Consider the following 23,662-nt stretch of genomic DNA (forward strand, 5'->3'; position numbering starts at 1 on the left):
AGTCTAAGCTCATATTACTTGCCACATGACGGGTCAATAAATTGAGACACAGGTTGTTTGGGGCAATGAAAAGAGACTTTATTCAGAAAACCAACAGACTGAGAAGATGGCAGTCAAGTGTCCCAAAAAATCATCTTCCCAGAGTTAGAATTCAGGCTTCCTTTATTCTAAAAGCGGAGGCGATATGGCTGATTGTTGCAATCTTCTTGGCGTCTTTGTTCTTGGTACTATTCCCATAGATCTGGTCACAATGTTCCTATAAACCTCCAACTAAACAAGCGTTATTCTCTGTTCTGCAGCTTTTTAAAGAAGTGTTCTGTCATTAAGAGTCAGAGCCTTGAGAATGGGCTGTCCTGTGTATTTCAGGCTACAGGAAACGTTCTTTTACAAAGGTGCAAGCCAGCATGACTAAGCACGGGCAACAGAGAACAAAGTTAGAGCGGAAGGAACAGACCCAGTGTGGAGTCAGGCTTGTCCAGTGTTACACACACTGGGCTGAGAGGGACCCCGGCAATCTACTGCAGCCGTAGGAGACTGGGATGGAGCCCTGGAAGCCAGCTGGAAGCTGCAGTGAGCTGAGGCAGCATCGTAAGGAGAGAGCCCGGTGGGGAAGGAGCAGGAGGGAAGACAGGTGTGAAGGCCAGAGTGGGGACCTGGGCTGGAGTCCTGGAGCCAACAGGTTGGGATCAGAGACTCACGTTTAAGTGGAAGCAGGTGTTCCAGAACCTGCGGTGGCTTATCCACATGGGCAGGCAGGTTGCAGGTGCCAAGTCAACACACACAGAGCCTGGCACTGGATCCAGGGCTAGGCACCCAGTGGGTCCCAGGAATTGAGTGTTCTGCATTGACCGGCCTCTCGGGAGCCCCATGGTGGGGAGACCTGTCTGTCCTTGCAGGTTCTGGGTGGTCTCACTTGGGGCCAGTGGACTGAACCCTAGACGACAGAGACAGAGCTCTCTGGAGAAATGCAGATCCTCTCCCACCTGAAGCACTCCAAAGGCCACCAGGCCAGACAGACACTGTTACTGATGAGTCATGAGACAGCCAGACCCAGAGCATTGGGTGGGGAGGTGAGGGGATCAATACTGCCTGAGGATAAAGGGCTTGGTAACTGAGGGTCAGTGGCTCAAACTGACCCCAGGGCCAAGCTGTTAACTCCTCTGGCTGAGGTCTTTGAAGACATGTGGTCCAAGTTCCCATCTGAAGAGCAACAAACTGAGGCTCAAAGAAGAGACACAATCTTCCCAGGGTCAAAACTGAGTGGCAGGACTGGGAAAAGACATGGCTTCATGCTCATTCCTACAGAGTTCCTGCCCTACACCCAACACCCACAGGGCTCTCTAGGTGCCCCGCACCCTGCCTGGAACGCAGCATGGACACTTATTGAGGTCACCACATCTCGACTTTATTTATTATGATTCTTTGAAGAATTTTGGGAGGCAGGGGACTTGTCATTTGGGAGACTGACATCCTGATGGCCTGGAGGGTCATTTCCAGAATGGGAACCTCTTTCTGCTTTAGTACTGGGTTCTCCTGGAGGAGCTGTAGGAATCCCACAGCAAGGCCCCCAAAAGTGCCCCAGCAGATCCCAGGAGGATGTTGGTTGGTGTGGAAAGTCCAGTTGCCCCTGGGGGAGAGGAGAAGGTCAGAGCACAAGAGGACAGGCAGGCCCAGCAGCCCCCAGCAAGACTGTGGGTGTCAGAGACCCCAGGACTGACTGGAGGCCCTAGACACCAACATCCCACCCCTGTTTCCTCCTCTACTTCTGAGACCCCAGGATATCTGCTCAGGGAGGGGCGGCTGCGCATGGCTGCCCAAAGAGAAGACATGAACTTCAATGATCAGTCCATCAGCGACAGGACAGACCCTCTGAGAAATGATGGGCTGCCCCTCCCCTTCACAGCACCAGGCTGGGCTCGGGGAGGAGTGGGCACCTAACCAGGTTTTTCAGGGTTGATGAGGAATGCAGGCCTCCTGAGTGACACACCCCTTGTCCGGCCACCCCACACCCCACCAGAAGAGGGAACCGTGATGGGGACACAAAGGACCAGTGGGACACTGAGGACCACAAAGCTGGAAGAAGCCTGTCTGCTTCTTTAGCATCTGGATCAATCTTGTGCTGATCTGTGAGCCCTCCCCCGCCTCCTCCAGGGGAGACCCTTACCCTTGGACTGGAGGTTGGAGACTAGGCTGCCAGAGGGAACTCCGCCCCCATTGGCTCTGGCAGTTGATGACATCATCTTGGCCGCTAAGGAGGAGCGGGAGATTCCTGTTCTGGTGAAGCCCACGGTGTCCAGCAACTCAGGCACAGCCCTCACGGCCACGACTGTAAGGGCAGAGACACTTCAGGGCTAGCTGCGAGGGACAGGCTTGCCAGACCTCCCTGACACCTTCCTGGCGAGGTGAGGTGAGGGGTCCTCTTCGCTCTCCTCAGACCATAGGGCCAGAGGCAAGGGAAGGCTGTAGGTGTGGACACAACTGGATGGATGCCCACCCCAACCCCCGTCTTCCTCCAAGAACCTGGAACCCAGGCCTGTTCCTGACTCTGCTTGCCTGTGACCCTGGGAGCTTCAGCAGTCCTCCCTGGGCTTTAGTTTGCCCTTTATGAAATAAAGTTGAAACAAGCAGGGGTCTTCAAATGTCCCCTTTTGGTGGGAAACTGGTGTCTTTCATGCAACCACAGGCCCACAGTATAAGGACAGAGCTGCTCTTCTGAAAAGGTGTTGGGTGGAAGCTTCTGTCCACTGCCCTGAAGCCACTGGTGAGCATCCCCCAGGGTCCCTACATCTCCAGACAGCTCAGGTATAGAACCTTCTGCAGCCAGGAACCTTCCGTGTCTGCACCGTCCACACGGTGGACACATGTAGCCACTGAGCACTTGAGACTGTGGCTGGTATGACAGAAATGTTTCATTTGCTTTAATTTTGGCCACTGTGTGGGAGGACCCTGGCCAGAGGCCCAGCAGGAAACCGCTAGGCTTTCTGGATGACTGGAGGGTTGTCGGCAGAGCAGTTCTGAGTAATCCACACAACTCAGCTCACGCATTCCTTACAGTCATTTGGAAGGGCCCCTGGCACTGCTTTCTGGGGAGGAATCATGAGTTCAGACAGATCTTCCAACTTGCCTGGATCCCAGTCTGCACTTGGGAGAAGCTGAGATTGGAAGCGGGTATTATGAATGGGTTTCCTTCAGTTCCTTCTTAGCCAGGTTCTTGTTACCTCAAGAATTCAACCTCTGTTCCCTGTCCACCCCACCCCTACCCACCCAGGTCTTGGGGCTGAAGGCAATCTTGGACTTGGTCAAGGAAGAGTGCTCCCAGGAGCCCAGGGACAGGGGCAGATGGGGCCTTGAGCTTCTTCCCAAAGAGACTTACCTCCTCCAATCACAGCAGCTGCCGTCATGCCTGGAGACAGAAAGAACCCCTGTGAGTGCCCAGCACTGGACTTCCCCTGGGTTTCTGCTGCTGTCCCAGTGAGAAGAGTTCCCTGGAGTTGGGATCACAGGAGACAGCAGCCCTGTGTGGCTCCCTCTGCTTTTACAGAGAAGTCTGATTTTCCAGAAATCAGAGGAGGATGGACAAGAGTCCAGAGCTCTGTGATGCTCCAGAGGGGAGAGGAACCTGCCTTGAAAAGGTTTCATGCCGCTCTTTGAACTTAACACATGTTGGTATCATTAAAAAAAAAAATGAAGAAAAGCATGCTCCTTTTTTGTAATGGAATATATTTGACTGTTCTATCTGTTCATCTTCCAGACACCCTATGCCCATCCCAGGCTACAGCTGGAGTGGAAGCTCCCCAACCTCCAGGGCTCAGCCTACTTGGGACTTTCTGCAGGAAGCGTCCCTTATTCCCCCATTAGAAGGCACCATGCTTCCTCTGCATGTCCTGCCTTGTGGCTGGAGCCCCCGGCCACACTGGACAGAGCATGCCTGGACACATTGAGTTGCTCAGAGCTCTTGGGTCTGGCAGGGACTAGGGATTTTGGACAGCTGGGACAGTTCCAGAGATTTCAGGATCTGTGAGAGTGAGCTCAGAGAGCTCCCCATGAAAAAGAGTCTTGGCCCCAGGCAAGGGAGAGAAGTTGCAAAAGCAGTCTCCATCCCCCAGTCATTTCTGGAAGGTTGTAGCTTCTGGCTCACCAACATCTCTCTCCATCAGGACACCTGACCTGTCTTGAGAGTTTCCATTTCTGCACAGACGATGTTTTCAACAAACGGATCTTACAGTTCTCACCTCCTCACTTCCAAGGATCTTGGATCCTATGCCACACACACCCAAGGTCATACCCTAGGCCAGGGATTCCCAACCCTGATACTGGTCCCTGGCCTGTTAGGAACCCAGTCGCACAGCAGGAGTTGAGTGGCAGGTGAGCCACCAAAGCTTTACAGCCGCTCCCCGTCGCTCGTATGAACACTTGAGCTCCACCTCCTGTCAGATCAGCGGCAGCATTAGATTCTCATAATAGCTCGAGCCCTACCGTGAACTGTGCTTGGGATGGATTGATGTTGCCTACTCCTTATGAGAGTCTATTGCCTGATGCTCTGAGTTGCAGCTGAGGTGGTGATGGTAGGACTCGGGAGCGGCTGCAAATACAGATGATCACAAACAGAAAGGTTTAACTGCACAGGGACCATAATAAATGAATAGCTTGCAGACTCATATCAAACCCTACCGGTGAGTGGCAAGGGCCAATTAAGCTGCATCTGGTGGCAGGCTTTAAGTCAGAATCGGACACTTATTTTAGTCCCATGTCCCACTCACTGTTTTATTTGCCACTTCTATTCCTGCCTCTTTCCTGCACTGTGCCCTTGTTTTAGTCACAGTCTTGGTAAGCCCACAAGCTAACCCTTGACAAAATAAGTTAAAAAAAAATTTTTTTTAAGCGAATGTTCCTGAAGGGTTCTTTGAAAATGGAGAAAGACCCAATGATGAGACTGTAGAAGACTCTAAGATGGGCAATGAAGGGAAAGCCACATTTAAAAGAAAATACCAAGAGTGCTACTTAAAGTACAAGTTCATTGCAGCAGATCACATTCTCCAACACTGCTTTGTATAATCCGTGGCGACCAGCTACCCAACGAAGTTTTGAAACCTTTAAAACTGCTTTGCCACATGGAGACCAAGCACCCTGCATTAAAAGACAAGCCTTTGGGGATTTCAAAATTAAAAAAAAAATGTGAACATGAAGAACAGAAGCAATTATTGAAGGTCTTCATTAATCAGATGTATCTGCACTGAGAGCATCATTCTTAGTGGTTAACCGCATTGCTAAATCTAAGAAATTGTTTACTATTGGTGAAGAATTGATCCTGCCTGCTGCTAAGGTCATTTATCATGAACTTTTAGGAGATGCTGAAATTCAAAAGCTGGCATGTGTTCCTCTTTAGGAGAGGCTGAAGTTCAAAGCTGGCGTGTGAAACAGCAGACATATTGAGGCCAACTGTTAGAAAGGATTAATGAGTCACTGTGGTAGGCAACCCACGTTGATGAATCTACCGATATTGACCACAAGGCAACTTTACTTGTTTTTGGGCGATATGTTTTCAGGAGGATGTGCATGAGAATGTGTAATGTGCCCTTTTATTGCCGACAAACACCTCAGCTGCAAAACTATTCAAATCTCTGAATGACTACATATCAGGAAAGCTGCACTGGTCATTTTGCATTGCTATATGCACGGACGGAGTGCCTGCCATGATTGGATGGAATTCTGGTTTTCACTATATTGGTCAAAGTGGTCACCTCTGAATGTGAGTCTACACATTGCGTCATCCACAGAGAAGTGTTTGCCAGCTGAAAAATGTCACCTGAACTTAACGTTTTGCAGGAAGTGGTGAAAATTATCAACGGCATTAAAGTACGTGTCCTTAACTCATGTCTGTTCATGCAGCTCTGTGAGGAAATGGATGCAGAGCACAAACGTCTTCTCTTGCACACAGAAATGAGACAGCTCTCTAAACGCAGATCACTGGCCAGCAGTTTTGAGTTGTGAGAGCTACTCCAGGGATTTCTTTCAGAAAAGCAGTCACCACTGGCAGCATATTTTAGTGACACAGAAGGTGTCGAAAAACATCCTTACTTGTGTGACACACTCAACTTGCTCAGTGAACTCAGTCTGACACTTCAGGGGAGAATGACAACTGTTCACATCACCAGGTAAAGTGGCTGCATTTAGAGCCAAACTGGAATTATGCAGGCGAGGAATGAACACTGGGAATTTTGACATGTTTCAAATATTAGCAGAGATTTGGAAAGAGACTCGGTCAGGGTTGTCTTTCTCCCAATTGGTGCTGCTGCTGCTAAGTCACTTCAGTTGTGTCCGACTCTGTGTGACTCCATAGACGGCAGCCCACCAGGCTCCCCCGTCCCTGGGATTCTCCAGGCAAGAACACTGGAGTGGGTTGCCATTTCCTTCTCCAATGCATGAAAGTGAAAAGTGAAAGGGAATTCGCTCAGTCGTGTCTGACTCTTCGCGACTCCATGGACTGCTTCCCACCAGGCTCCTCCATCCATGAGATTTTCCGGCAAGAGTACTGGAGTGGGGTGCCATTGCCTTTTCCACCCAACTGGTGCATGTCCACTTATTTCAGCTTTCAACAGCGTTTGAGCATTACTTCTCAACCACCAAAGACCCCTGAACTTGGAAGGAATGGATCCCTGACCCATTTGTACATAAGCCAGGTGAACTGACTCTGTGCCTGCTAGAAGAGAATCAACTGCTTGAGATCACAAACAACAGTGCCCTTGAAAGTATGTTTGAGATGACTTCAAATCTCCATATGTTCTAGATTAAAATCAAGGCAGAATAGCTTGAGATTGCCACAAAAGCACTGAAAAGCCTGCTTCTGTTTCCGACAGCCTATCTTTGTGATGCAGGGTTTTCTGCAGTAACAGTCACCAAAAGATGACAGGGTAGACTGGACATAAGTAAGACACTTCAGGTGTCCTTGTCTCCTGGCATCCTCAGATGGGACCATCTAGTTGCAGGAAAACATGCTCAGGGCTCCCATTGATTCTGCATTATGGTGAGTTGTAGAATGATTTCATTATATATCACAACCCAATACTAATATGAATAAAGTGCACGATAAATACAATATGCTTGAATCATCCCCAAACCATCCTCCCCCTCCCTGCCTGTATCTTCCCTGAAATGGGTCCTGGCGCCAAAAAGTTTGGGGACTAGTGCCCTAGCCCATGCTCACCACTATGGGAACAACTACCCATGTGTGCAAGGTAAATCTTAGTTCAGATGAAATAAAACTTAAAACTCAGTTCCTGAGTTGCATGGACCACTGCTCAAGGGCTCATAGTTGCATCTGGCTAGTGGTCATCTACCATACTGGATCACACAAGGAACACGCTTACCATCACAGAAAGGGCTCCCAGACAGTGCTGCCCTAGACCCGGTCACCAGCGAAAAATCCCTCTCTATGATTAATGACCAGCGCTCACATGGAGACTCTCACCTCCTCCTTTTACAGATTCTGACTCTAACACAGCCTTCACCATTTCATCAAACACAATGAGATTTTTAATCTCTGTCCAGACACACCTCGGCGATACTGTCGATCGGGTTACAGATCACCAAAGTAAAAGGAATATCATGTGAACTTTTTGGTTTTCAGTGCATATAAAAGTTATGTCTATATACAAGTTTTATCTATGTATAACTAGACTATACCCTTGTCTGCTAAGGGTGCAATAGCCTAATGTCTAAAAAGGCAATGTGCCTACCTTAATTTAAAAATACTTCATTGCTAAAAATGTGAACCTCCACCTGCCAACTCTTCAGTTGTTACAAATCTTCAACTTATAAAAGCGAATGCCCATGTTAGTTTCCTGAGACTGCAGGAAGGAATTACCATGAACTGTGCTAATTCTCTCATGTTTTCTCCCAGTCAGAGATCCAAGATCAAAGGATAAACAGAGCCAGGCTTTCTCTGAAGGCTCTAGGGGAGGATCCTTCCTTATCTTTCTAGCATCGTTGTCTAGCTGTTGGTGACAATCTCTGCCTTGTGGCTGCATCTCTCCAATCTGTTTCTGGCTCTACCCCTGCCATCCTAGTCACCATCACCTCTTGTTGGCCAAGATCAGGGATGGGAACAATACAGAGGATGCTGGCTGCTGGGTACAGGGAAGAAGAATGAAAGTATTAAATCCCCTCCTTGCTCCCTGTGGCCCATAAGTTAAAGTCCACCTGTTCCATGAGCCTGAGGGGGTCCCTGCATGATCAGGCTTCTGCTTCTATCCTAGGGAGTGAATAGAAGCCACCTCCCTGCCTCCTGATGTTCAGTGTTTTGCCGGCCGAATCCAGGCACATTTTTAAGGACTCTGCCACCCGACACATCTTCCAGAACCTGCCCTGAGCACACGTTCCCAGTCTTCCTCGGCCACCTTCACCGGTAGACTCCCAAGTGTGAATTAGTTGTGCTCCTGCTGACACAAAATTTCCCGCAAGGCAATACGGTTCTCTGAAATCTCTGTTGGATTTTGAGTTCTTTCGGGTCAAGGGCCAAGCCTCATTCACTGTTGCTTTCTCCTGTGCCAGGCACAGTCTTGGGATCAAGGAGGCACTGAAGGAGGAGTTCAAAGAAAGAAGTACTAATCCAAAGTGCACCTTTGGGCATCCTGAGTCATGCTGTGGTCTGAATGTTTGTGTCCCCCAAAAATGATATATTGAAACCTAATACCCAATGATGATGTTAGGAGGTGTCCCTATGGGAGCTGATTAAGACTTACAGGCAGAGCCCTCCTGATTGAGGTCAGTTTCCTTATAAAGGAAATCCAAGAGAGTTCCTCTTTTCCTCCCAACATGGGAGGTTAATGCGGAAAGATGGTTGTTCTAGGATGTGAGCTCTCATCACACACAGAGTCCACTGGTGCCTAGATCATGATTTCCCAGCCTGCAGAAGTGTGAAAAATAAGTTTCTGTTCTTTTTAAGCCATCCGATTTACCACATTTTGTTATAGCAGCCCTAATTCACTAAGATAGGGCACAATCAACAGAGCGAAAAGGCAGCCTACAGAATGGTAGAAAATATTGGCAAAACATATATCTGTTTAGAGGTTCATATTCAGGATGTAGTATAAAGAATTCCTCCAACAACAGAAAACTTGATTTAAAATAATTTGATTTAAAAATGGGCACGTGTGCAGCGCAACTGGAGAAATCCCACATGCAGCAAGGAAGGCGCAGCACAGACAAGAAAAGGAAAGAAAGAAAATATGGGCAAAGAATCAGAACAGACGTTTCCCGAAAGATACACAAATGCCCAACAAGAATAGAAAACTATACTTAATATCAGTAGCCATTAGGAAATTCAAATCAAAACTGCAAAGAGATATCACTCCACACCCACCAGGAAAGCCACTATATTAAAAAAAAAAACAAAAATGGAAAATCACAAGTGTTGGTTAGGATGTGGAGAAACTGGAACATTTGTGCGTTGTTGGTAGGAATATAAAATGGTGCAACAAACATGGAACACAGTGACAGTTCCCGAACAAATTTAAGATAGAAAACCATATAATCCAGCAATCCCATTTCTGGATATAGATCCAAAGAAATTGAAAACAGGGTCTTGAGATATTTGCACTCCACGTTCATAGCAGCAGTAATCACAGTTGCCAAGAGGAAGCAAACTAAGTGTCGATGAGTGGATGCATGGATAATTACCACATGGTATAGATGCCCGAGAGGATATCATTCAACTTTAAATAGGAACTTCTGACACATGAGGAACCTGGGGAACCTTATGCTAACTAAAATAGACCTGTCAGAAAATGACAGATGCTGTATGATTCCACTCACATGGAGATTAGATTAGATTCGTTGAGCAAAGAGACAGAAGGAGCTGTGGTTGCCAGGAAGAGGCAGGAGGAAATCAATAGTTAATGTCTAATTGAGTTCCAGTATGAGGAGATGAAAAGAGTTCTGCAGATGGGAGACACAGTAGCACGAATATGGTTACCACTGTTCAAGGGCCGACTCACTGGAAACAACCCTGATGCTGTGAAAGATTGAGGGCAGGAGAAGGGGGTGACAGAGGATGAGATGGTTGGCTGGCATTACCGACTCAATGAACGTCAGTTTGAACAACCTCAGAGATAGTGAAGGACAGGGAAGCCTGGCGTGCTGCAGTCCATGGGATTGCAGAGTCAGACACGACTTAGTGACCGGACAACAAAAACCAACAATTCAGTTGTGGACACAAAACGGTTGTGTTTGTTAGTCACTCAGTCCAGTCCACTCTTTCTGACTGCATGAATTGTTGCCCACCAGGCTCCTCTGCCCATGGAATTCTTCAGGCAGGAATACTGGAGCGGGCAGCCACTCCCTTCTTCAGGGGATCTTCCCAACCCCTGGATCGAACCGAGGTCTCCCGCATCGCAGACAGATTCTTTAACAGATGAGCCACCAGGGAAGCCCAGTTGTTTTGGTAAATTTCATGCTATGTGTATTCTGAAACGACTTTAAAAAAACTCTGTGACTTTTGCTGCTGTGGCTCTAGGCTGGCCCGACATTAGAGGTGACTCTGCTCTTGGAGGGTGTGTTCTGGGAGGACATTAGTGACCTGGCCCTCGGGCATCAAGGGAGGAGCACAAATAGAGAAATGAAACTTACCTACCTTGGGTGCTGTGGGGCAACAGGAAATCATGGGCAGTGACCTTAAACTGGCAAAGAGCCGTGCCCAGGTGCCAGGTGGCTGTCAGGCATCTAACCTGAGCAGCACCTTTGCCCCACCTAATTGGAGGTGACCTGGTTCTGAGAGACCCCTAAGAGTGACCTCATCCTACTCCTGTGCTTAAAAACAAACCTATAAAAGCCCAGAGAGGGCAAGTGACTGGCTCTGGGTCACTCAGCAAGTCAGAGGCAGAGCTAAACCCTGCAGTGCGGTCCCTGTGATTTTAGAGCGTCATTTATTTCATCTCCTGCACATTGTGGCTTTTTTCTGACAGTGTGTCAGAGAGATTCCATCAGGAAGACTGTCCTTACACTGACAACTTAGCAGGTTGAGCTGAGCAGTGAGTGTGGGGTGAGGATCTGTGGATTGGTCCTCAGAGATACGTTACCTGCATAATGGTAGAAATTGGGTGGATCTCTGGGGTCAGAACCAAAGTCATCTCGTCCCTGATGTGGTCCCTTTGGTGGCTTCCCAGGAGAAGAGCCATAGGAGGTCTGGTTGCTTGACTCGGAAGGTTCTTCTTCCTCTGGAAGAAAGAAATAATGGGGGAGCGCACAGCGGTGCGGGCAGCTGGGAGAAGAGAGACCCCACACAGCCCCCTCCACCCTTTCCTGAAGCCCCCAGGATCTCTGATGTAGGGAGGGCACCTCAGAGGGAGCTGAGCTGAGAGGTGTCAAGGGTGCTTGGAGGTGAACCAAGGAGACGACAGAGAGAGGAAGGCCCAGCACCAGTGGAGAGCTGGAGGTCCTGCCTGCACAGAGCAGGAGGCTGAGGCCCAGGGGGAAGAGGATTGATGGGCCCAGAGCACCTGGTGGCAGCCCCAGGCCAGAACCCAGACCCCCGCTGCCCGCCCAGGAACCCCAAGTCTGGGCCACCCACCCTCGCGAGCTTCCACAAGGGCACTCACCTTCCTGCAGCAATTCTAGCAGGAGGGAGCCCAAGGCATGGCCTTCCCCGCTCTCTATGGCTCTAGCTGACATCCTGGAGGCAGTGTGGGAATACTGGTTCTGGAGCCAAGGACACCACTGTCTTTTTACAAACAGAGGGTGAAGTTGAAACAGCTCTGCCTGATTTCGGGCCTCCCTGATAGCTCAGAAGGTAAAGAATCTGCCCTCATTGCAGGAGGCCTGGGTTTGATTCCTGGGTTAGGAAGATCCCCTGGAGAAGAGAAAGGCTAGCCCCTCCAGTATGCTGGCCCAGAGAATTCACTGTACTGTATAGTCCTTGGGGTCACAAAGAATCAGACATGACTGAGCGACTTTCACGGGGGCATCTGTCTGCCGTTCCAGCCCTGCCCCCTGTCCCATTGCAGCCTATGGACCACTTCCAGCCCACCCCCTTAATCTGCTCAGACCACAGTTCTGAAGTTAATAATGACTTTGCTTGGCTCCCTGATCTCCAGAATCCTGGCCACCTCTAACACCCCGTCTCTGTCCCCTGCTCACTGCCCACCTGGTCTAAGTCTCAGGACTTCAGTAGTAACCTGGGTCAAGACAAGACCAGAGGTTCCCAATGCCCCACGGTAAAGGTAGGCTCAAGCCCCCTCCCCACACTCAGCTCTGGTCACAGAGATAAGGGTCCCAATGGAAGTGGAGAGGGAGGCTGAGAGTGGAGCCCCTTTGCTCCCTCCTCTCCCCACCTCCCAGGCCCCCGCTTACCCTGCTTAGTATTGTTGGGGATCAAAGAGTAGCGTGTGAAGCCCTGCACAGAGTGAGGCTGTTGAGAACTCCAGCCAGCTGAATAGTCCCTCCCTAGATGACCTCTGACCCCAAAAGTCTAAGAAGGAAGTGAGTCACCCTCATCCCAGGCTTGGCACCATGTAGACCTCACCTTTGCATGCTGATGGGATGGATGAGTGGCGGAGCTTCTGCAGGAGCATGGCTTTCCGTCCCAGAGTCCCCTTCTTGGGTATGTGAGGAATCCCTAGTCCACCTTTTTATAAAACTCACCTGCAATTCTTGTGGACTATATTTTCCCTGCCCTCCGCCATTTGTAGGTTTCAGTTCAGTTCAGTTCAGTTCAGTCACTCAGTCGTGTCTGACTCTTTGCGACCCCATGAATTGTAGCACGCCAGGCCTCCCTGTCCATCACCAACTCCCAGAGTTCACTCAGACTCACGTCCATCAAGTCAGTGATACCATCCAGCCATCTCATCCTTGGTCGTCCCCTTCTCCTCCTGCCCCCAATCCCTCCCAGCATCAGAGTCTTTTCCAATGAGTCAACTCTTCGCATGAGGTGGCCAAAGTACTGGAGTTTCAGCTTTAGCATCAGTCATTCCAAAGAAATCCCAGGGCTGATCTCCTTCAGAATGGACTGATTGGATCTCCTTGCAGTCCAAGGGACTCTCAAGAGTTTCTCCAACACCACAGTTCAAAAGCATCAATTCTTCGGCACTCAGCCTTCTTCACAGTCAAACTCTCACATCCATACATGACTACTGGAAAAACCATAGCCTTGACAAGACGGACCTTAGTCGGCAAAATAGTGCCTCTGCTTTTGAATATGCTATCTAGGTTGGTCATAACTTTCCTTCCAAGGAGCAAGCATCTTTTAATTTCATGGCTGCAATCACCATCTGCAGTGATTTTGGAGCCCCAAAAAAGAAAAGTCTGACACTGTTTCCACTGTTTCCCCATCTATTTCCCATGGAGTGATGGGACCGGATGCCATGATCTTCGTTTTCTGAATGTTGAGTTGAAGTCAACTTTTTCACTCTCCTCTTTCACTTTGATCAAGGGCTTTTTAGTTCCTCTTCACCTTCTGCCATAAGAGTGGTGTCATCTGCGTATCTGAGGTTATTGATATTTCTCCCGGCAATCTTGATTCCAGTTTGTGTTTCTTCCAGTCCAGCGTTTCTCATGATGTACTCTGCATAGAAGTCAAATAAGCAGGTGACAATAGACAGCCTTGATGTACTCCTTTTCCTATTTGGAACCAGTCTGTTGTTCCGTGTAGGTTTATGATACAAAATATTTTTCCTTGGCTGACAAATGGCACAGAACCCTAATCTCATATCTGTAATAACTGAGGAGGCAGAGCAGGTTGATGATCAAAGCACCATCTCTGACCAGTGCCTGGGGAGGAATCCTTAGTTGCGACTAAGGGGTTGAAATACCCTTGATGAGCCTTACTTTGGTGACACACCGGCATTCACAGAATTGGTGGTATTACTACATTTACTTCTTTTGTCCTTGATGTGTGGAAGAGTTAGTGGCTCCGTCATGTCTGACTCTTTGTGATCCTGCCAGGCTCCTCTGTCCATGAAAGTCTCCAAGTAAGAGTACTGGAGTGGGTACCCTATTTCCAGGGGATCTACCTGACACAGGAATTGAACTGGTGTCTCCTGCATTGTGGGGAGATTCTTTACCAGCTGAGCTACCAGGGAAGCCCCCTAAGACTTTTATATATATCTATATATTCCTTATTATTATATGACATATGTAACTATGGTATCTTCTTATATGTGTATATATTTTACTTATTTTACATTATCTGCTAAAAGCAAATGACCAAATTATTTCCCTTTAAGAAAGAATAGAGAATTAGTTGTTTTACCCTTAATTTTGTTTTACTATTTCTGCTATGCAAATCAGGACCCAATGCAGGTCCAGCTGCTTCCAAAGCGAGGTCTTGGAATGGCTCTGATTTACTCCCTCCTAACGCTTGTCTCTTCCCTGCCCATCTCATGCCTACCTGTCCTTGAGACTTGAGGGTCGCCTGGTGCAGACTAGGCTTGTTGCTCCCTGTCCATCACCAACTCCCAGTGTTCACTCAGACTCATGTCCATTGAGTCAGTGATGCCATCCAGCCATCTCATCCTCTGTTGTCCCCTTCTCCTCCTGCCCCCAATCCCTCCCAGCATCAGAGTCTTTTCCAATGAGTCAACTCTTCACATGAAGTGGCCACAGTACTGGAGTTTCAGCTTTAGCATCATTCCTTCCAAAGAAATCCCAGGGCTGATCTCCTTCTAAGGGACTGGTTGGATCAGCCATACGTATACATATATCCCCTCCCTTTGAACCTCCCTCCCATCTCCTGCCCCATCCCACTCCTCTAGGTTGATACATCCCACTCCTCTAGAACCCCTGATTCAGTTTCCTGAGCCATACAGCAAATTTCCGTTTGCTGTCTATTTTACATAAGGTAACAAGTTTCCATGTTACTCTTCCCATACATCTCACTCTCTCCGCCCCTTCCCCATGTCCATTGGCCTATTCTCTATTTCTCTTTCTCGACTGCTGCCCTGTAAATAAATTCTTCAGTACTATTTTTCTAGATTCCACATATATGCGTTGCTGCTGCTGCTGCTAAGTCGCTTCAGTCGTGTCCGACTCTGTGTGACCCCATAGACGGCAGCCCACCAGGTTCCCCCGTCCCTGGGATTCTCCAGGCAAAAACACTGGAATGGGTTGCCATTTCCTTCTCCAATGCATGAAAGTGAAACGTGAAAGTGAAGTCGCTGAGTTGTGTCCAACTCTTCATGACCCCATGAACTGCAGCCCACCAGGCTCCCCCATACTGGGATTTGCCAGGCAAGAGTACTGGAGTGGGGTGCCATTGCCCTCTCTGACATATATGCGTTAGAATATGATATTTATCTTCCTGTTTCTGACTTACTTCACTCTGTATAATAGGTCCTAGGTTCATCCAGTTCATTAGAACTGACACAGATGCATTCCCTGTTATGGCTGAGTAATATTCCATTGTGTATATGTACAAAGATTTCTTTATCCATTCATCTGTCGATGGACATCTAGGTTTCTTCCGTGTTCTAGCTATTGTAAATAGTGCTGCAATGAACAATGGGATCCATGTGTCTTTTTCAATTTTGGTTTCCTCAGGGTATATGCCTAGGAGTGGGATTGCTGGGTCACATGGTGCTTTTATTCCTAGTATTTAACGCATCTCCATACCGTCTTCCATAGTGGCTGGATCAACTCACATTGCCACCAACACTGCAAGAGCGCTCCCTTGTCTGCACACCCTCTCTAGCATTTACTGCTTTTCGGCTCTTTGATGATGGCCATTCTGACTGGTGTGAGGTGATATCTCTTTGTAGTTTTGATTTGCATTTCTCTAACAATGAGTAGTGTTGAGCATCCTTTCATGTGTTTGTTAGCCATCAGTGTGTTCTCTTCGGAGAAATGTCTGTTTAGGTCTTTTCCCCACTTTTGATTGGGTTGTTTGTGTCTCTGGTATTGAGGTGTATGAGCTGCTTGTACATTTTGGAAATTAATCCTTTGTCAGAGGTTTCATTTCTTATCATTTTCTCCCATTTTGAGGGTTGTCTTCTCACCTCCCATCTAGTTTCCTTTGCTGTGCAAAAGCTTTGAAGTGTAATCAGCTCCCACTTGTTTACTTTTGTTTTTATTTCTGAAACCTTGGGAAACTTATGCTAATTGAAATAAATCAGCCAGAAAGAGAAAAATACATCATGATTCCATTTACTTGGAAATTAGTTTAAATTGGTCAGATTCATAGAGGCAGAAAGGACTGTGGCTGCCAGGAGCTGGGGTGAGGAGGAAATGGCTAGTTATGTGTAATGCTTATAGAATTTCATGTTGGGGTTTGGTGAAAGGAGTTCTGGAGATCAGGTGCACAAAATGGGGATATAGTAAACACTGCTCAGTGCACACGACAAAAGGTCATGTTGGTATTTAAGGCGATGTGTATTCTGCCATGGTTTATTTTTAAGGCATGTGACTTTGGTGCCCTGGCCCTGGGCTGGCCCTGTCTTAGAGGTGACACTGCCCTCGGAGGGTGTGTGTTTGGAGGACATTAGCGGCCAGGCCCTGTCATATCAAGGGAGGAGCACAAATGGAGAAATGAAACTTACCTGCCTTGGGTGCTGGGGGGGCAAAAGGGCAGGTGCGGCAAGGAGCCATGCCTGCGCCTATGCCAGCTGGCTGACCAGGAGCCAGAGCAGCCTCTGTGTGCTACCTAATTGGAGATGACCTGGGTTTGGGAGACCCTTAAGAGTGAGCTCATCCTACCCCTGTGAGGTCAGAGGTGGCTCCTCTCTCTGCTCTCTATGGTTTCAGCTGTCATCCTGGTGGCCGTGTGGAAACAGGATGCACAGCCAAGGACACCACTCTCTTTCTCACAGACAGAGGGAGAAAATCAGAAGTGCTCTCCTGATTTCTGAAGGACCAGGGGACGGGCACCTCTCTACTGCCCCAGCCCTGCTCTCTGTGCTATGACAGTCTGTGGGCTACTTCCAGCCCACCCGCCTAATCTGTTCAGAAAACAGTTTTGAAGTTAATCTTGACTTTGCTTGTCTCCCTGACCTTCAGAATCCTGTCTACCTCTTAACACCCCATCTCTGTCCGAAGCTCACTACCCACCCAGTCGAAGTCTTGAGGTTTCAGAGCACCCTGGTTCGGGACAAAACCCGAGGCTCCCAAAGTCTCATGGTAAAGTGGGCTCGAGCCCCCTCCCACACTCACCTCTGGTCACAGTGCCCACAGCCCTGGAGGCTGTGGGTGGAGTCCTGTGCTCCCTCCCTCCTCTCTGCACAGGTCCCTATTTATCCTGGTTGGTAAGTGTCTGGGAACAAAGAGCAGCGTGGCAAGTTCTGCACGGAGTGAGTCTGGGGCCTCCGGGCAGCTGAGTAGTCCCACCATGGATGACAACTAACCCCGAGAGTCCATGTAGGAAGGGAGTAGGTCTCTTTCTAGCTGTGGTTTCTCCACTACTTTGCTAATGGGACATTGAGGGCCATGGGCTGGTTTTGGGCAGGAGCATGACTTTCCCTCTCAGAATCCTCTTCTTGCATATGTTTGAAATCCACAGTCCTCCATTTGATACAACTCACCGGGCTCTCCTGCTGGTTCAGCATTGAAGAGTGCAACTTGTAGGACAGTGGGCACAAGCTCAATCCCCACTCCTGGAAGATCCCACATGCCATGGATCTACTAAGCCCGAGCACCCCGACTACTGAGCCCTCGCTCCTACATCCGTGCTCTGCTAAAGAGAAGGCACTGCCCCGAGAATCCTGCCCACGACTCTTGCTGCTCTGAAGAGTAGACCCTGTTTCTGCAACTAGAGAAAGCACCAGCACAGCAACAAAGACCCAGCACAGCCAAAAGTAACTAAGTAAATACAATTTTAAGTAAAAATTCACCTGCAATTCTTGGGAACTTTATTTTCCCTGCTCCCCATGATTGGCAAGTTTACAGTAGAAAGCATCCTCCCTTGGCTGACATGTGGCACAGAGCCCTAATCTCATATCTGTAACAACTGAGGAGGCAGCGCAGGTTGGCGGTTAAGAGCAGGATCTCTGAGCAGTGCCTGGGCTGGAACCCTTCCTTGTGACCTTCGGGAAGTGATTTACCCTTGCTGTGCCTTAGTTTGGAGGTGAGCAGGCACTTACAGATTAGGTGATATTACTACATTTGCTTCTTTCTGTCCCTGACCCCCAGTGGGATAAGTCTCATGGAAAGAGTACATTTGCCAGCCTCCTTGTCCTGGGTCTGGAGCTCAGTAACTATGATTTGAATGAAAGAATGAATATGGACAAGAAAGGGGAAAGTGATGGTGAGTGTGAAGCTGGGGTGGGGTGGGAGGACAAAGGGCAGGAGATGAAAGAAGGGGCAGAATCAGGGGTGGAAGAGGGCGCTGCTTGGGACAGGTGACTGTCCTGGGAATAGGGGCCTTGTCCCTCCTTCCAGAGGAGGACAGGAGGGACCAGAGGCAGGGCGCTGTCTGTCCCCCACCTGCACCCCTGCTTAAGCTTTAGGACAAGAATTCCAAACATTTCAGCAAATCCTGCTGCAGTTTCCCTGAGACACTGTGAGATGCTGTCCATGGGGCGGAGAGCGGAGAGTTTACAGGAGCCCCACCTTGGTGTTACTTGGCATGGCTCCACTTTCCTGGAGAATTCAGGGCATGAGGGACACCTGCCACCTACAGAAGCAGGCCGATTCGTTTCTCTGAATTTCCTGTCACTAGATGGTAGCTAGATGAAATTAAACTCTATGAAATTAAAAGACGCTTACTCCTTGGAAGGAAAGTTATGACCAAACTAGACAGCATATTAAAAAGCAGAGACATTACTTTGCCAACAAAGGTCCATCTAGTCAAAGCTATGGTTTTTCCAGTAGTCATGTATGGATGTGAGGGTTGGACTGTGAAGAAAGCTGAGCGCCAAAGAATTAATGCTTTTGAACTGTGGTGTTGGAGAAGACTCTTGAGAGTCCCTTGGACTGCAAGGAGATGCAACCAGTCCATCCTAAAAGAGATCAGTCCTGGGTGTTCATTGGAAGGACTGATGCTGAAGCTGAAGCTCCAATACTTTGGCCACCTGATGTGAAGAGCTGACTCATTGGAAAAGACCCTGATGTTGGGAAAGATTGAGGGCAGGAGGAGAAGGCAACGGCAGAGGATGAGATGGCTGGATGGCATCACCAACTCAATGGACAGGAGTTTGGTAAACTCTGAAGTTGGTGATGGACAGGGAGGCCTGGCATGCTGTGGTTCATGGGGTCACAAACAGTCGAACACGACTGAGCATCTGAACTGAACTGAACCGAGGTGGTAGCTAGAAAGACACCTTACAGAATAGAAAAGACTGGTGCCTTCAGAGTACATGTGACATTACAAACTCGTGAACATGGGTAAGAGGGAAGTGATCTACTGAGGGGAAAGGAAAACAAAACCTTTGCATTATTAGAATTCCCAAAGTAAAGAGAGTTCTTAAGGAATAATATTTTTAAAGCCTTTAACAAGGAACTCAGGGCACTTCCCTGGTAGTCCAGTGGTTAAGAATCTGCCCTCCAGTGGAAAGAACATAGGTTTGACCCCTGGTCAGGGAATTAAAATCCCACATGTCAAGGAGCAACTAAGCCCAAGAGCCACAACTACTGAGCTCACGGGCCTCAACTAGAGAGTCGGTGTACTTCCAGTAAATAGCCACCTGAAACAACAAAGACCTGAGCACCACAGCTAAGACCCAATGCTGCCAAATAAATAATTTTCTTTTTTTTTTTTTTTTTAAAGAACTCAGCCTTGGGTATTCCTGGAGATCTAGAGATTAGAACACTGTCCTTCCACTGCAGGGGACACAGGTTCCATTCCTTGTCCAGGAAAAAAAATTCAGCGTGCTGAGATGTGGCCAAAAAAAAAAAAAGAAAAAAAGTCAGACTAGTAGAGGCGATTCTTAAAGAGAGAATTGTTTACTACCAATGAATATTTGAGAAAACATTCAATCTTGCTGAGAGTAAAACTAATTTTTTAGAAAAGTAGCTCTGTATGTGTGTGTGTGTGTGTGTGTGTATGTGTGTGTGTGTGTTCCATAAATCATTCTGTTAGAATTTGGCTGCAGATATCAGGACTCACTCCAGCTAACTGAAGCAGAATGTCTTTTTACACAAGGAATTCCATGCACCCCAAGATTGGAGAAGAAGATTCAAGGCTGAGGCTGGAATGAACTTCCCATCCTCTAGAGGAATGCAGAAGGACTGGGCCTCCAAGGATGCTGGGACTGCTGCCTAGGTCAGGAACCAGAGATACTGAGCAGCCACTCTGGGACCAAACTGCCTTGTATGTCATGTCTGCAGTAAAACGATGCATCTCAGCCAGGTGAGAGCTGGATTCTGACTCCACTGCTGCTGCAGAAGACCTAGTCCTCACTACTCTGCTTGGTAGCAAAGCAGTAGCCCTGTCTCCTTGCCTGACACAAGATCCAGGGCCTTTGCGGAAGCGGTGTCACCAGAGAAGCTTGGGAATATGGTCATTGCTCTCTGTCCTGGGGGGTTCACAGTAGGGGGTGAAGCAGAGCTGAGTGAGGACAACCTCCACAGCTGCTCCAGAGAAAGTAACTAAAAACACCGAGTGTTTGCATGGGGCAAGGAAAAGTGAACGCTCATGCCTTGCTGGGTGGGATGTGCTCTGATACATAGGTCACAAGTGGCGATACAGAAATGTGTAATAACAGATTTCACTCCACTTGATTCAGAAATATGCTTTCTGGGAATTCATTGTAAGAAAAGAGTCAGATAAGTGCACAAAAATATCTGTACATGATTGATTATCACAGTGTTATTGAGGACTGCTGCTGCTGCTAAGTCGCTTCAGTCATCTCCGACTCTGTGCGACCCCATAGACGGCAGCCCACCAGGCTCCCCCATCCCTGGGATTCTCCAGGCAAGAACACTGGAGTGGGTTGCCATTTCCTTCTCCAGTGCATGAAAGTGAAAAGTGAAAGTGAAGTCAGTCGTGTCCAACTCTGTGCAACCCCATGGACTGTAGCCCACCAGGCTTCTCCATCTATGGGATTTGCCAGGCAAGAGTACTGGAGTGGGGTGCCATTGCTGTCTCTGTTATTGAGGACAGAAAACCTTCAAAACCAGAGGAAATCAAGGACACATAATTATATCCCCCCATATAACAGACTTCTATGTAGAAACTGATGATAGAGTCAAAGACCAGTTTACCGCTAAGTGAAAGAAGCCGGTGAGAGCTGGAATGTAAAGAAATCTGAGCGCCAAACAATTGATGCTTTGAACTGTGGTGTTGGACAAGACTCTTGAGAGTCCCTTGCACTGCAAGGAGTTCCAACTAGTCCATTCTAAAGGAGATCAGTCCTGAATATTCATTGGAAGGACTGATGTTGAAGCTGAAACTCCAATACTTTGGCCACTTGATGCAAAGAACTGACTCATTGGAAAAGACCCTGATGCTGGGAAAGATTGAAGGCAGGAGAAGGGGATGACAGAGGATGAGATGGTTGGGTGGCATCACTGACTCGATGGACATGAGTTTGAGTAAATTCCAGGAGTTGGTGATGGACACGGAGGCCTGGCCTGCTGCAGTCCATGGGGTCACAAAGAGTTGGACATGACTGAGCAACTGAACTGAACGAAACGGAAAGAAGCCTGAGTTCAGGGACCCTCACTTGCACTGCTTCTGTCCAGGAGAATTCCTGAGAACAATTCTGCAGTATGCTAGCATTGCAATCATTACTATTTGCAAAAGTATGATATTCTAAGAGTAACTGGTTAAGACTGCAGACCCCTTCTAAATTGTCTTTCCTCTCCTGCCTTCCCTTGTTTCTGAATGACATTTTAGTTCTATTGGCATTTTAGACTGTAATTCTCTATTATATTTTTTAGAGTTTTCTCTCCCCAGTTACTTTAATCTCAAACCCCTAAATCCTAGCTCTGTCCTTGGTTATATAGGTTTATATTTGTCAATATGGGGAACTGTTCCTTAGGTATTGTTAAGAAGGAATTGACTGTGCAGTAGTAAGGGAAGACACCGTTTGGAGTTTTAACATGTACTTATGTTTTTCTTTTGTTTGTTTGTTTTTGTGGTAAGAGTCACATAAAGTCAAACTTGCTATTTTAATTACATATAACTGCGTGCATGTATCTTTTCATTATTTAGTTTATTTCTTTCTGGCTGTGCTGAGTTTCATCGCTGTGCAGCCTTTCTCTCATTGTGCTGCTCAGGCTTCTCACTGTGGTGGGATTTCTTGTCTCAGACCATGGGTTCTAGGGCACGTGGGCTCAGTAGTTGAAGCTTGGGGGCTCAGTTGCCCCGGGCATGTGGGGTCTTAGTTCCCTGACCAGGAATTGACCAATTCTCTGGCCAATGTCTCCTGCATTGGAAGGTGGATTCTTAAACACTGGACCAGCAGGGAAGTCCCTGTACCTGTGTTTGTAATGTATGGTACTTGGAGCAACTCTGGAAGTGTGGGCAAAATTCTAGGTAATTTACGATGTCACAGACATAAATTACTTTTACCATCTGAGTGAGAAAACAGAGTTTTTCAGTACCTTGGCCACTCAGGCCACTTTGGACGTCAGACGGATGGATTCCTTTACAAGAAACTCTAGTTGTCTATGGATAGCAGCTGGGCGTCCTGCAATTTATCTTGATTCTGACGTTAACTAGAGTTAACCCCATGGGTTAAGGGCTCAAACCCACAAGATTGCCCTACTTAGTGGCTCAGATCATAAAGAATCTGACTGCAATGTGGGAGACCCAGTTTCCATCCCTGGGTCTTGAAGATCCACTGAAGAAAGGAATGGCAACCTACTCCAGGATTCTTGCCTGGACAATTGCATGGACAGAGGAGCCTTGTCAGCGGCTACCATCCATTGGGCCACAAACAATCAGACATGACTTGCCGGGTTCTAGCCCCTGTGGATCCAGGGAATTCGAAGGGGGATGGAGTAGGTGTCTTAGGAAAGAACTATTTAATTAGAAATATAAAGAGGATTAGGAAAGAATAGTGTAGTGGGGAATTTAGAGGAGGAAAGAGGCTGTATTCCTTGGTTTACATAGAAAGCCAACAAAGCCCTGAGACAAGGGACTTGAACCGCCTACGTAGGGCCACAGGCGCCCGCTTGAATAGCAGAGGGTGCCCCGCCTTGGGCTCCCTCTCGTGTGGGTCTTAGAAGCCCAGGCAAATAAGTAGACACAGCTAGCCTCTATGCCTCAGAAGGGAATCAGCCAGAAAATAGAGTAAGAAAGAAAAGAAGACACGGGGGAACCAGTCTTTCCAGGAACTTGCCTGTCCTTTATTTTCCAGGAAAGCTTTTTATACTTTTGGCTGTACATAGAGATCAATGGATAGTACAAAGTTATTCAGGGTCAGCAGCCCTGATTCTTATCAAGACCAGACATTCTTTCTGCAAATCTTTCCATATACAAAGAGTTTCAGGTGATTTACATTATTTTCTGGCCAAATGGCCTGTTAACATTTTATGGCTCTCTTCCTTAATGAATGTTAATCTCATTTTCCCTGTAGTGTTTTTCTTTAATCTGCATCACCTTTAAAGTACTACATAAAGTTACATCCCTGTAGAACAAAGGCACAGTGGGTTATAACAAAGAAGGTACTTAACTCAAACATCTATGTTGCTACTTGTTTTTTCTATATACCAACTATATCAACAAAGAAAAGATATGAAAACTTGGCAGCAAGTATTGGCTCAACAAATGAAACCCTTAATCAGTCCTATGCTAATG

General features: G+C 47.8%; 1 protein-coding gene across 1 annotated transcript; it reads right to left on the reverse strand.

The window, feature by feature from the left end:
* Positions 1–1,380: 1,380 nt before the first annotated feature.
* Positions 1,381–12,402, reverse strand: LOC101117703 (interferon alpha-inducible protein 27, mitochondrial). Its single transcript, XM_012098982.4, has 6 exons — positions 12,346–12,402; positions 11,595–11,716; positions 11,076–11,213; positions 3,374–3,403; positions 2,165–2,326; positions 1,381–1,627 (listed from the first exon to the last, which is right to left on the reverse strand). Exons 2-6 carry the CDS (start codon positions 11,665–11,667, stop codon positions 1,518–1,520), a joined length of 513 nt encoding a protein of 170 aa, XP_011954372.3. The 5' UTR covers positions 11,668–11,716; positions 12,346–12,402; the 3' UTR covers positions 1,381–1,517.
* Between the last annotated feature and the right edge of the window lie 11,260 nt (positions 12,403–23,662).

This window comes from Ovis aries, chromosome 18 (genome assembly GCF_016772045.2).
Source record: "Ovis aries strain OAR_USU_Benz2616 breed Rambouillet chromosome 18, ARS-UI_Ramb_v3.0, whole genome shotgun sequence".
Lineage (NCBI taxonomy): Eukaryota > Metazoa > Chordata > Mammalia > Artiodactyla > Bovidae > Ovis > Ovis aries.